This window comes from Xylaria bambusicola, assembly GCF_022495145.1.
Source record: "Xylaria bambusicola strain CBS 139988 unplaced genomic scaffold F5B22scaffold_43, whole genome shotgun sequence".
NCBI classification, from domain to species: domain Eukaryota; kingdom Fungi; phylum Ascomycota; class Sordariomycetes; order Xylariales; family Xylariaceae; genus Xylaria; species Xylaria bambusicola.
The window spans coordinates 233,871-248,435 of record NW_025953596.1 but is presented as its reverse complement, the minus strand read 5'-3'; the positions used below and the strand labels follow the sequence as shown (position 1 = coordinate 248,435).

At 35.1% G+C, this 14,565-nt stretch overlaps 3 protein-coding genes across 3 annotated transcripts; 1 reads left to right on the top strand and 2 right to left on the bottom strand.

Moving 5' to 3' along the window:
- Positions 1–606: 606 nt before the first annotated feature.
- On the bottom strand, positions 607–1,914 carry F5B22DRAFT_618777 (glutathione-dependent formaldehyde-activating, GFA). Its single transcript, XM_047975735.1, has 3 exons — positions 1,860–1,914; positions 1,226–1,730; positions 607–1,159 (listed from the first exon to the last, which is right to left on the bottom strand). Exons 2-3 carry the CDS (start codon positions 1,547–1,549, stop codon positions 1,055–1,057), a joined length of 429 nt encoding a protein of 142 aa, XP_047827961.1. The 5' UTR covers positions 1,550–1,730; positions 1,860–1,914; the 3' UTR covers positions 607–1,054.
- Positions 1,915–3,482: 1,568 nt separating this feature from the next.
- Positions 3,483–5,372, bottom strand: F5B22DRAFT_375938 (uncharacterized protein). The gene has a single exon (XM_047971213.1). It carries the CDS (start codon positions 5,019–5,021, stop codon positions 3,540–3,542), a length of 1,482 nt encoding a protein of 493 aa, XP_047827960.1. The 5' UTR covers positions 5,022–5,372; the 3' UTR covers positions 3,483–3,539.
- A 1,450-nt stretch (positions 5,373–6,822) lies between these two features.
- F5B22DRAFT_618769 (uncharacterized protein) lies at positions 6,823–8,124 on the top strand (the record flags this gene model as incomplete). The annotated part of the gene is made up of 1 exon (XM_047975734.1): positions 6,823–8,124. A coding segment is annotated over one exon (897 nt), but the record flags the coding sequence as incomplete, so codon positions are not given.
- Between the last annotated feature and the right edge of the window lie 6,441 nt (positions 8,125–14,565).

Sequence of the window (14,565 nt, the reverse complement as noted above, 5' to 3'; positions counted from 1 at the left end):
TCTATACCACGTTTACCCCCAGGCGGAGACCTTCACATGAACTCCACCCCACGGAATCCCGATAAGTTCAGTGGTTGAGGCCATTCTTGCAGCTTGTACCACAGGATTAAGGCGGTAGAAATATGAATTCAAATAATATAGCCAAGTGAATTCTATTAATATACTTGAATCGAATAGTGAAGTAAGGAAAGGTCATAGCTAACTACATAGCAAATATCGTTAAGCTTATAGTCTTTCCTTTCTTCGCCCTTGGACTCTGACTCACCATGACTATTTACCCAGTTAGCTGCCTTCTTGCAATAAGTCCTCATAAGCCTTCTGACTCATCATACCTACTCACTTATCCCCTTACACCTACCTACAGGGCCCAATATGCACACAAGATCTGTGTAGATCACATAAGCACCGGCTATCATTACTATAGGCAGTTGTCAATTAAAGTATGAACGCGACGCGTGGGATTTTAACGTAAACACAATTTCATTTTCCAATTATAATATAGCCAAATTAGACCTTCTATACAGCACCTAAGAGGTACAGGCAGTAGGTCAAAGTGTTCTTAATTTGCAGGTAACTCTAGGGTCGAACAAGGGTAATCGTTATGAAGGCTTTCAGGGGCTCCTACCACTATTCTACACAGATAGGAGTCTGGATAGTAGTCAATGAATAGAATTCATATCGAAGTTAATAAATAACTACAAAAGAATGACTAAATACAAAGGGGAATATTAATATCATATAAATATAGAGTATGTGCGTAAAACTGAAGAATGGAGTTTGTGATCTATGTGATCTGTGTGATCTGAGGCAGATCACATAGATCAGCTAGATCATAGTCACGTGATGACAGAAGAAAGCGGAAGGAGCTTTTAAGCGCTCAGGCCGATGAGACCTGATCTGCGATTTTCCCAACAGAGAGAGTTCGTAACATTGCCATTGCCCGACAGGCCATTCCCCTCATCTAAGCTAGACAAATGGCACAGTGAAGACATTTTCAGATATTTATCAAGAAGATTAAGATTCGATGATTTCTATTCTGAACCATGCTTATTTCTCAAGGGAGAGGTTCGATATAGGCTGGCCCGAGCTTGGTTTTCCCATCAACATGTTTTAAATCTAGGTCCTTTATGAGATCTCCAGCTCCGACAAATGTCCGCACCTGCCCGCCACAACGGAATATTAGTTCTCAGATAACAAAATGACAAGATGAGTTATTTCCACTCACATTTATCGCGGTGACTTGCCTCTCGATCTCTCGATCTGCTTGGGAGAAATCGATGAGGATACTAGTCCCGCACGTCGGACAGAACTTATGTTCCTTCTTGGCATGTCCAAAACGGTAGGATGTCATTTTGAGCTCGCCAGAGTGGAAGATAACATCTTCACACTTGGGATACACGAAAAGATACCCATTCTTCGTGCATATAGAGCAGTTGCAAGATACGACCTTTGATGAAGCTAGGTCCGGTAATCTCACGGAGAATGTGATCATGCCACAGTGACAGTTGGCATGGTAAGTTTGAATGGAAGTTGATGGGTTGACAGACATCGTCTTCGTAGGTGATCGTACTCTAGGCCCAAGGATGCTAAGAGAAGTGAGTGAGAAGAGCGGGGGAGCCAAGATACGGACAAACTACCTAAATTATCTCCTTCTACATTTACTCTAAGCCTAGGATGGGAATTATGCTGCGCCGTCAGGAAAACCTGGGGCACTCCGCCGCCTCCACCTCCTGCAAACGCATGTTAGCACGGCGTGCAGGAATCTTCTCAATCTGAGCTGCAGGTCTTCAGCACAGATCTGCAGTGCTTTATGGGACCGTCGTAGATTCGCTACCTTCAGGAGACAGTGTTTCTCTTACTGTATGCAGAACAGCCGTGGACCCACAGGTTCAAAGTATTGTTGGTAGAATCAGGTGAGCCAGACTTGCATTTTATTGACACTGATATAGTATCGGCAGAGGAAATAGCAATGATATTTGTATTTGAGATGACACATCGATGTAAAGTGTACCTATTAGAACAGTGGCGTCTTATTTCAAAGCCGACGTGACTACTCATTAGGGAAAGTCGTCACCGCTCTGCTGTCACTGAGTCAGAAGCCTCAAAGCCATCTCACTAGTGATTTCTGTATGTTGTTATCTGTGGTGAGCATGAAGAGACGCAGAGATCCGGGGGGGTGCATCGGGAGACTTTAGGTATGTTGCTCATAACCTTCCCAAGCGAAGCATCCATGTCGTTGGACTTCTCAGACACGATTCGCTAGAGACCTATAAGCGGATTTTTGTCGTCCAGGCCTATCTGCAGCTCCTTCAAAACTAAGGCCACCCAGGAGAAGACTTCCTCTGTAGAGTCTCAGATCTTATCAACTAGGGGCCCGCACTCTTTAGGGCTTGCCTACTAATGCCCCTAGAACCTAGGGTAGCGCTAGAGTGATGGCATGAAAAAATAGTCAATGTCGTCTCTTATCAAGTTGTGAAGTACGAATCGCTGATGCTCGTCAAGACTTCCAGGAAAGGCTCTTGAACTCAACTTGACACACAAATCTTCACAAGTTCATTAGAGCTTATTGTCCAACGATGGAGCATGTCTGAAGGCGCTCTATGTGATTGAGAGATATGGGTAATTATTGTCAAATTCATCTAGGCTATCGATGAAAAGACATAATTATTTGAAATCTTGAATACCCCGGTCCAGGGCGCAAGGCGCACACAAAGTTCAACTAGCCGCGAGAACGCTGTCATGAATTTATCAGACGCCAGGCTAGTACCCGAATTCCTTTGAAGGCCACCGACAGTTCTATCTCTAATATTGCTTAAGAAGATATCACTAGAAAGATGTGGAACTTTGGAGAGAATCTGGTAAAGAAGTCCTCGGATCGGACCTCACATACTCATCTGCTATTGGGCGATCTACAGGAGGGTGCGAGCAGTCATGGGTTGACTAGGGCTCATGGGTTCCTACCCAGAGATAGCAGCAAATCGGGTGAGAAAAAGAAGATCAACTACGGGTATCAGCTCGGGTGATATTAGGTAGGATGTTGTTGGGCAGCAGTGCTTGGGTTATTAACCAATTGACCACCTACACGCCTGAGCTGATACGGACACACAGCTCGCGGTTTCAAAGCATTATGGGCAGAGTGCCATGAGGCTCACAAGCGAAGAACAAACTGAGCTGTAGTGGAAAATGGAAATTCAATCTGATGTTTTCTGGCTGTGTGGCGTTTGTTTATACCACAATACGCTGTATAGGCGACCGCAGGTACTTTCCAGCACCATATCTGCCATGTCGCACAATGTCGCTCATATGGAAGCGTTCCGAAGTGGGAGTTTGGCATCCGAAATTGGAGTCCCCTATACGCGTTTGCCTTACTGATCGAAGACCTTTACGTGACCCTTATTGTACGAAGCTCGGATATGATTATTGATTAAGTTCATTATCGCAATAATGACCGTGGAAAACTCTCAAAACTAGGTACTGAATAGAACGATCTATCATACACGGAGACTACGTCCTTTTGAGAACAGTGGTAGTCATCCTAATCAGGGAAGCGGCTTCTCAAACCACTGATCCGCCGCTCCAGCCCACTGAATGAAGGAATTTATCACAGGTTGATAGTTCTGTAGAGGTCGGAAGCTCTCGATCTCCGTTCTAAAGCAGCCGCTATGCTGAAGAGGAACACCTTCAAAACGATCCTCAATCCACCGCAACCAGGTTTGTCTAGTAGCATCAAGCGTTGGAACGTGACCGGTACCATTTACAACGAGGAATTCGAGATCGCGACTCTTGTTCGACTTCTCCAAGAGCGCGCAGGTCGCGTCGACAGTCTCGTTGGTAAGGGGGTAGGGGATAGTTGTGTCCCCTGTACCTTGCAGAACTAGCAACGGGCCTGCAAAGGGCTTCCGTCCTGCATTGGCGAGCTCAGCATATGTATTGACGTACCATGTCTCATTCCACTCTGGTTTGTATATGTTTGAGTCCAGAAAAAGGGACTTGGAGACACTAGTACCCCCTTGGACCTGGCGCAGCAATTCCACGCGCGCCAGCCCAAGCGGCGTAAGCCATTCGGAAGGGTCGAAGGAGGGATAGACTCCCTTCAAGTACGTGGAGAGCCATGTGAGGATAAGCCAAGGCGGAGAAGCAAAGAGATTGGTCATCGGACTGCCGGCAATTGTCCCGCGGTACCCTTTGGCCAGATCAGCGAAAGCCTCCACTTCCGCCTCCAATAGCTCCGCGATGCTCCACGCGACGCCTCCCCCTTGACTGTGCCCCATGGCAATGAACATGCTCTGCAGTTGCCCTGGGAATGCCTCCCACGCCGCTCGCAGACCGTAGAGAGCGTCGTAAGCACCGGCCGGCGACGTCTCGTACTGATGCGGAATCGGTGAGCCATCCCATGAGGCCGAGATTCCAAGGCCTGCGTAGTCCGGCGCGACGACAGCATATCCCGCTAGAGCGAGGGAGAATGGAGCGTTGTCGCCATACCAAAGCGCCCGGTGTGCGGACGGCGCCCTTGACGCGGTGAGGCCGGCTGTTCCGTGCGCCCAAAGGATAACAGGGGCTCCTTGCTTAGAATTACCAGTACTGAATTGCCGCGGCTGGAAGGGCCAGAGGACAAATCCGGAAGCTGGGACGACGGTGCCGTTCAAATTCTTCGTGGTATACAGGATGCGTGAGAGCGCTAGGTTGGGTGGCAGTACGTATCCGCTTGTGTTGGTATAGTCTTGGACCTTGAGTAATACGCCAGGTTTTAGAGTCGTAGAGTTACACTTCAGTGTCAGTGGCGGAAGTGTGTAGAAGTCGTCTTGCCCTGGCCCACCGAAAGCAAGTTGCGAGAAATCATAACGTATGGCATTCTCGATATCGGCCGCAACGCCAGCTGAAATGTTCGCAGCTTCGATCTGTGCTTGCGTAAGTGTAAAGCTAGAGTTGAAACCTACGGACTGGAGCTCCGTCGTCTGGCCTTGAGCTGTGCAAATACCGGCTGTCAACAGAGCAGCGAGAACTCGAATTGATCGATTCATTGTGCTTGTAATGAGGTTCCGAGGCAGCTTTCTGACCAAGCTATCACTCAAGCTGATACTCAAACTGCGAGAAACATTAGGACTCGATGCTTCTTATACCCGGAACGCAGAAAAAAACACCATGACGTAGATTGATAGCCCTGTACAGAGTAGCCTTCGAACCTCATGTCCGATCAGTTGCCACGGTAAATCCTTCCCGTACTTTACCAGTAAGTTACTATTCCTATTGTAAGTAGCAGTAAGGAACGTCTATCACTTTTAGTAATCTAAGATAGATCTAGTTGAAAAAGGACCTAGTGCAAATAGTATAAATAACTTGAGTTAGGCGCCTATACGAAACCGAGGTTTACTTATCCAAAAGGCTTACGGCCCTCCACTCTAATAATAAAATCAGCCCTATTTAATTGGGGCACTAGTACCAGATCTTCATTAGGTATTACATGCACTAACTTCATCAACATTAGACTAGAGGCTCCTTTGAGAGGCTAATAAGAAAGGGGAAAAGAGGGTTAGATAAGATGATATAGCAGGGAGATTGGGAGATTGAGGCTTGTCAAGCGGACCTGGGCCAGAGCTAGATCCAACAACTGGTATATAAAAGCATAGGTAATTGGAACCTGCTTACAAGTATCGACCTAAACTCTTCTGAAGGCCGTGTCAATATCCCCGCAACGTTCGTCATACCGTAGCATGGATTTATAGATGGCCGTGAATTATCAGGTTCAAGGTACACTCGCCATGTGGACGCGCGTCTAGCAACACTCAGAAGGCCATCGGATGGGCGTCCGAGCAAGCAAAGTCCAACCAGCGAATATCGAAACGCACTAGTGTACATAGCCTACAGCGCCTCGATAATCGGAGCGAGGCGATTGTATCTAGACGCCGTGTTACTCCATTGCGAAGTGGCCCTTCATTTGATGGTAGCGACCTACTCTGGGTTTGACATATAAGAGTTTTTGCAACTGTCGAATTTGAGAGTTCTGCTCCAGTAAATCTTCGTAGTTGACGGTGATATTTATCATTATAATACAAGTAGCCCATGTAAGGTGACCGGCAGCTGCATTCAACGGAGCGCTTCCCCGCTCATTACCAACCACTCAATTCGGCTCCCTGGTGATACAGACACTTGGAGAGGTTTGGGTAAGTCACGCTCTTAGATTTTCATTTCCTATCGGTTGACGACGACGATTTGGGAGACAAAATCCTGCCCTTTGCCAGTTGTCGTTGAGCCTAATCATTGGCACGCTCTTTCATGATATGTCTATTCCTTCCGGGCGTCGAGCACTGAAGGCAGGAAATGATGATGTAACTTCAATAATGAAAGAAACATCACTGGAGGCGAACAAGTTATTTTATCCCCGATTGATTCTATTCGAGGCTCTTGCAGGATCTAAGGATGAGCCCGAACGACGACCGATATCAGGCGACACTATGACAGATGCCTGTCGGCAATTCTTGGATTCTTTTGCGTATTTATGTGACATACGCAAGGGAGGACCAACAGTGACTGCCACAGCATTACAGAAATTGAAGCATAGTAATATGTTATGGCTAGCTGCAAATGAGGGAATCTCAGAGGAGATTAAGGCCTATGCCAACAGAATCCTCCAAATGCTCCGGAGCATGAATACTCAAACAGAATCGAGAATTTGCGATGAGATCTTTCATTATGCCGTCCATATGTGCATGCCGCGGCTTGAGTTTTATAAAAGGAAGCTGAAGATTTACGCGACAAGGTGCAGGATGAAGTTAAGAAAGGCGTTGCCAGACGAAGGCGGTACGAGAATTCCCACCTCTTTGATTTTTTTTTTTTTTTTGCTTGCTGATTTTCTTAGTGCTTTCTCTCAGAAGAGAACTCAAGACGCTTTCTGAACCACCACGAAATTTAGACATGGCTAACCTGATTGAACGGTGCTACGGGATGCGAGGTGGTAAGATTGATGCCATCCGGGAGATGTCGACACAACCGCAAGGGCAAGATGACTTCGGAAGGCTCGCTCACTTCATTGGCCGCATCAGCGCAACACGTTCTGCGGCGAATTCTATTGTGAAAACAACAGGTCAAGTTCCTGATTTACGCTGTATATCAGGCACCCGCTTTGTCGATGCTCCTGGTGTTGTTACTATTGGCCTGGACCTAACAGACATGTCTCCGTACGAAATTGTGCGGGGGGTATGCAAGGATTCTTCAGCCCAAAATGAAAGGACCACACAGTCGGTTCTTCACGCCATTGTTAATCTAGATATTCCTACCAATAGAAACGGTGACGACAGCATACGGGCCAGACTTGCCAATCGAATGACTTTAGAGACGAGGGTTCATGCTGAGCTTCAGATCGCCGATCACTTCAGTCGGCGCGGATATGAGTTCGTCGGCAGAGACAAATACATTGGATGTAGCAAACCGGCTTGCTATTTCTGCTACAACTGGCTCGGATACCACAAACATAACTATGTCCAACCCGCAACCCACCAGAAAATTATCCCGATGTGCCGCGGGCCAGACACCGATATCAATGAGTCTGGCGCAACCATTTTAAAGCAAATGTACGCCAAAATGACCCAAGGTGTCAGCCAAGATATTATTGAGTTCCTTCTCAAGGTTTCTGGCAATGAACCCTCAGAGCGAAGAGATTATTTCCAGTCGACAGAGGGGACTAGTTATCCACCAAGCATAATAGGTAGCCAGGTCAGATAGATTTTGAACGATCTCCCTCTCCTGAATGGTTTCAGTCATTCTTTCCAAACTAGTGTAAATCCGAGTGGAATAATACGCAACAATACGGCAAGCCGGCAGTTGGAGGGTTTATGATCGCCTAATTCGACGCAATGGCTTTACTTATACCACCACCCAAACATAAGGAACGAGCGAGCACCTTACTCCCAGAAGTTAGTAAGGCGGAAGAAGTTTGTCATTGTGCATACCGTCCGAAGATAGGTTTCCTTACCTTCCACCTACAGTCTGTAACTGGACCCTAAATATAACTAGTAAATAATTCAACAAGCGCAATCCGTCTATTTCCTCGTAACTAATGCCGCGGACCTTGACACAAGTGACCTACTACCTATGTCGAGCACATCACGTAGCATACCAAAGCAACACAATGAAGGTTACCTACTCCAACTCTAGAAAGGCATTTGAGGATAAGCTTTACCTAAGAACCCTTATTACCGCCACTAATCTGCATCGGGACAAGTTCGCCCTTGCATGCTTACATTAGTAATTCGGGATGTTCTCGAGTACTTTAGTTTTATTATTATGGACTCAACTACCAACGTATGACTGGCCGTAGCCGCACCTTTTACGCCCGAAAGAAGGTAGGGTTCGAACCTACGCTACAGTAGTTACAGTTACCCAGGTTCGAGGTTAGGTTTACCTAAGTCTACTACTTATTACAGGATTATAGCAATACTTTTAATATACCTTTCTATAGTACTAAAATGCTTTAATTTATTATATCTTTTATTTTTTTTATTCCAGGTTATTACTTATTTATCCTGCTTATATTTCTTTTTTCGTTTTTATTACCCTATTAGTATTTTATATTATTATACTTTTATATTTTCCTAATCTATTAATCCAACCTTTTATATATTAACTTTATTCCTTCTATATAATTTCCTAAATTTCCTTTTATATCGGTTAATTCGTTATAATTTTAACTCCTTATAGTTCACTATTAAGGCCGCTTTTATAATTAATTTAATCAATAATTGTCCAATTATCCTTTTAAATAGTTCTTTCCAATCTTTAATATATAGGTAGTAAAAGTTAATATATATACTAGCATTTATTATTATTTGCCTTATCTATTTAATTATAACTACCATTATTACCCATCCTTTTAATATAAAGGCTAATCTTTTTAGGAATTATTTAACCTTATACCTATACATTTACTAAATCGTTACCTAATTTAGTTAATGTTTAAACGGTATATATTGCTTAAAGACCTCTTTAAAAAGTAATTAAAAGCGGATTATTATAACTAATTCTATAAGTTCCTACATTTTTATTTGTAGGAATATTTTACTTATTGCTTTATATTTAACTATAACTTCGTTTATTTAATGTTCTTTTATAAAGTTATTATATACGATTTCTTCCTATTCGTTTAAGATTTTTACGTATAATTCCTTACATTTTAAGTTTATATATCCGTTATTATATAAGTCCTTTTGCTTCTATATTAAATATTCCCGTATATGGTTATTTATATTTATTTAGAACACTTATTCTCTTGCTATCCTAATCCTTAGGACTGGTTTTAGGGGGATTTCCGGTATTTCGCCCTCCTATATATCTTTCCATCTATTATTAGCAAGCTCGTTATTTACTAGATTATCTATTTCTATTAGATTTTCTATTTCCTTATTATTTATTATAATTGGATCTTTATCATCCTCTTCTCCTTTATCCTTATCATCTGAGGTGTCTTCATTCGTGCCTATATTGTGGTTCTCATCTTCGCTCGACCATTCGTTGTCCGGTTCTTTAGGGCGTTAGGCTTGGTTATTCTCGGAGGGGCTTGGTGCGTAGGTAGGTCTGCGTTCTTTATACAGTGGGGGTGGAGAGTTCGGCAGAAGTTCAGGGGCTGCATTATCCATCTTATTTTTAAAGGTCTTCAATTAGGGCCCTTAGTCCAGGATAGTACGCAGAGGATGATTAGGGATAGAAAGGATGGGCTATTTTATGGTGGTGTTGGGTAGTTGGAGGGTATGTTTCTTAGAAGAGGTGTCTTACTGTAATGGTTGCTTTCGGTTTTATATTATCATCTTAGGGCCAGCTTTATTACTTCCCGTTTATCTCTCTTCCTCTACCTCCTTTCTATTAAATAGCGTAGTTTTTTCTTTTTCTTTTTCTGTATTAATTCTTTACGCCTTATTTATTTAAGCAAAGCTTTAATTAATAGTTTAACTATATACTATAATCTTTATATTAGTTTTATACTTTATACTTTTTATCCTTAAACTTTTTTATATATTTTAAGGTTTATTATATTAAACTTATATATTTTATTTATTAATATTGCCTTATCCTTTATAATTATTCCCTTTATTACATTTTTATAAAATTAGGTTATTTATTATACTTTTTAATATTTATATATTCTTTAAAAGGAATATAATAAGTATACTTTCTATAAGCTTTATATTAAACTATATATTATTAATATTTATCTTTTATATAACAAACTAATATATAGGCTTATTAATAATATTACTTATAGTTTAGCTTTATTATTTAGTTTAAATAATTTGCTTAATTTACCTTTAATTAGGTATAGGTTTATTATTACTATTATTTCCTATAAGTAGTTCCAAATATCTTTTACCTTATCTTAAGTATATTATATTATTATATACTTTATTTAAATATATTATTTAATTATATCTTATCTATTAACTAGGTATTTTTATATTATATTAAGTATTTAAATCAGCTATAATTCTATTTTTACTATTTTATATAATAATTTTTATATTAGGTTAATTGTTTTATATTTATAAAAGTTCTTCTTAACTTTTCTTTATACTTTTTTTAATGTAGATTTTATACTTATAATTTTAAAGATTGCTTTACTTATTTTAATTATCTTTTTATTAAAATTTATACTTTTTAGTTTTTTTTGTAATATTTTAATATATAATTTTTTAAAACCCTATTAGGTAATCTTTTTATTTTCTTTTTCCGTTTATATTATTATTAGGTAGTATTACATTCATTTAGGGCTTATCCTACTCTCCCCCTAATTTATTTATATCCGTTATATAGTATTTTATAATATTTATATCCAATCTTTTAATAATTATTTTATAAATAATTCTATTAACCTTTTTATTTTATACCTTAAGGTGCTTAATATTTTTATAAATATCCTAAGGGTTTTTATATCTAAGTTTTATATATTTTTAATTTAGGTTATTCCTTTATCCTTAAACTGGAACCATACCCTATTACCTTATAGTTTTAAGCTTTAATTAATTATTACTCCTAATTTTGGATAATAATATAAAGGAATGTTTAATACTTTGCTTAATATTTTTAATTCCTTTAAGTATATTTAATTATTTATATAATAGCCCGTATAGCTTACCTATACCTTTTAAATCTATACAATTATATCCAATAGTTTACTTTTTTAGCCTAGCTATTATATTTAAAAATTAATAATTATATTTTTTTATAACATTTATACCTTTAAGGATTTAATTAATTGTTTAACTAATAGGATTGCCTATAATAATATAAGTTCTTTTTATACTTTTAGGGCTATAAATATTATAAAAGCTTTAATAATAGTTTTTATATCTTAATATTTAATCCCATTATTTTTCTTCTTTATATATATATATAAATTTACTATTTTTAAGTCCTTTTTAACCTTATTATCCTATATTAATTTAAAATATTCCTTTTTTAATTATTTTTTAACTATTATAAGCATTTTTAAGAATTTTATTATATATCTTAATAATAATATTATTAAGGTATTAACTATTATTATTCTACCTTTAAATAAAAGGTAATAATTAAGCTATTTTACTATTATATTTAAAAAGCTTTTTATTATATTTATTTAAAACTTTTCTAATTAATCCTTTATATTTATACCTATTAATATACCTAGGTATTAATATAAATTATTTAGTATTACTCTTTATATATTTAAGTCCATTATGTGTAATGGCTGCTTTATAACCGTTAAAATGTAAGACTTGTTCCAGTTTATCCTAGCCCCACTAGCTTTATAATAAATATTTAAAAGTTATTTAACCTAATTTAAATCTCTTTATACTTATAGGTTAATTTAAATATTATTTATATATATTATAAGCTTAACTTTATTATTTCTAATATATATTCCTTTAATAATTCTATTTTTAATTATAAAGCTTATTAAACCCTTTATTACAGCTATAAATAGGAAGTAGCTTAAGGGATTTCCTTACCTAACTCTAAATTTAACTTTTATAATCTTTCTTAGGTATCTATTAATAAAGGGTTTTATCTTAGTACCCCTATATAATATTTTAACCTATTTTATAAATTTAGTAGGGATATTTATCCTTTTTAATATATTTTATAGGTATTTATAATTTATTCTATTATATACTTTCTTTTAATTTAGGAATAATATTAAAAAAACGTAGTTAGATTCTAATCCTTTATACTTTTTAATTATTAATTATATAAGTCTTATATTATTATTTATTATTCTTTTTAATAAAAATGCTAATTGGTATATATTTAATATTATTATTAAAGCTTTTATTAAACGTTACATTAATATTAATATTAATATTTTATAATTTATATTTATTAATGTTAATAGTTTATAATTCTTTATATTTATTTAATTTTCTTTTTCTTTTTATAAAATAACTAAAATACCCTTTATTTAGTTTTTTAATATTATATTTATTTAAAGAATTAAATTATACAATACTATTAAGAAGTTTAAAAATAGGAATTCCTTTATATACTTTTTACGTTTTAAAAGGGCCTTGTATAATTTAACTGGTAATCTATTTAACCCTGGTAACTTTCCTATTATAGTTTTCCGGATAGCCTTTTAAACTTCTTTTCTTTAAATTGCTTATACAATCTTTTAACCCTTTACTTTACTAATTTTTCTTTTAATAACTTTAAAAGTTTACTATTTCTTTATAACTTTTAACTGTTTTTTGTAATATAGTTTAATATAATAGTTTTTTATAACTTTTATAATTCCTTTTAAACTTATTTTTAGTTCCTTATTTTTATTCTCTTTTAATACTTTTATTTCCGTTTTTATATCTATCCTATTTTTTATATAAAATTGTTTAATAGGGCTTTTACTTAATATATAATACTTAACTATTATATTTAAAGTATAAGTTTTATTTTTAAATTTTTAAAATAAATCTTCTTTTATTTTTATTACCTTAATTCTCCTTTTGAAGAATTTATTTAAGTTTTTTCATTTTACTTCTTTTAAGTTATATCTTTTTATATTTAATAAGATCCTTTTTCTATATTTTATTTTATTTTCCGCTTTTAAATATTCTTTTATTACTTTTATTATATCCTTTTTATATACTATTTATTCTTTTACTAGGTCTTTAGGGTAACTATTTTTAAAGCTAATATTTAAAATGTTCTTTATCTAGTTTAATTAATTCTAGCATATATCTATTATCTTTTTCTTCTTTAAAAGGTCTACTTTTAATTTAAATTTTCCTATTCCTTTTTTAAAGTATTTTAAAAAGGTTAGATTAATTATTATTACTTTATAATCTATAAATAATCCGGAGGATATTATATCCTAACTTATATTTTATTCCGCTTAATCTTTCCTTATATATAAATAATTTATTTATAATATTCCCTTTATTATACCCTTATTATTCTTTTTATAAAAGGAATAGGCCTTAAAATATAAATAGTTATATTTTTATATATTTATTATTTCCTTTTTATATTTTAAAAGCTAAATAATAAGTTTAATCATTACTATTATTTATTTAAATATATCCCTTTATCCGTTTTTTCTATTATATAATATTATTGCTATATTTTAATTACCGCTTATTATATTATATAAATGTATTAATAGGTATATTAAAAGGTAATGGTTTATAATATTTAATTATAATAATTTATTTTTTAATTAGGTTAATATATATATATTTATTATAGTTATAGGTTTATTAATTCCTTTATACTTTAAATTACTTATTATAATTCTTTTATCTTTATTTATATATTATATTTTTTAATCTTTATTTATTTATATTATTATTAAGGTATTAAAGATTATTACTATTCCTTCCCTTTATTAAGATTTATTTATTATTATTTTTATTAAAGGGAAGCTTATTATTAACTTTAAAGCTCTTTTTTCTATAAAGAAGGCCTTTTATATTATTATTATATTTATTTCTCTTATTTTAAAGCTATAGTATAATTTATTAAAATAGGCTATATTTTAAATAAATTATACGTTTAGGGTGAGTACCTTTATTTATTTATTATTTATAAATTAGGTTTTTTTTTAAGTATATATAGGTTTTTAAAATCTAATTTTAAAGGCTATATATTAAAATATACCTTTATTATATAGCTTATTTAATTATTATATGTTTAATACATTTAGGCTAAATTAATAGCCCTAATTTATAGCCTTATTGCTATTTTATTTCCTTTTTTTTAAATTATTACTTATTTATCTTTATAAAAGAAGTAAAGTTTAAATAGGTTTAATAGGTTTTTAAAAATAATTATTAGCTTTTCTTCCTAATAGCCTTTTTCTTTTACTATTTTAAATTATATTAATTTATCCTTAAGCTTTATAACCTTTATTATACTTTTTACCAATTTATATAAGCTATATTTATAATCTTTTTTTTACTTTTTACCTATATTAAGGCTATAATGTTTTTTAAAATATATATTTTTTTATTAATTATATTAAAGAGGGAAATATATAAAGGTTTTAAAGCTTTTAAAATATTAATTTTTTCCTTTTTTAAGTAATATTTTTAAGCATTTTTTAAAGGA

Coding starts and splice junctions, on each gene's coding strand:
- F5B22DRAFT_618777 (XM_047975735.1), bottom strand. CDS start 1,549: ATGTCTGTCAACCCATCAACTTCCATTCAAACTTACCATGCCAACTGT. Junction 1,160..1,225: donor GGCAAGTCACCGCGATAAAT/GTGAGTGGAAAT, acceptor TGTGGCGGGCAG/GTGCGGACATTTGTCGGAGC.
- F5B22DRAFT_375938 (XM_047971213.1), bottom strand. CDS start 5,021: ATGAATCGATCAATTCGAGTTCTCGCTGCTCTGTTGACAGCCGGTATT.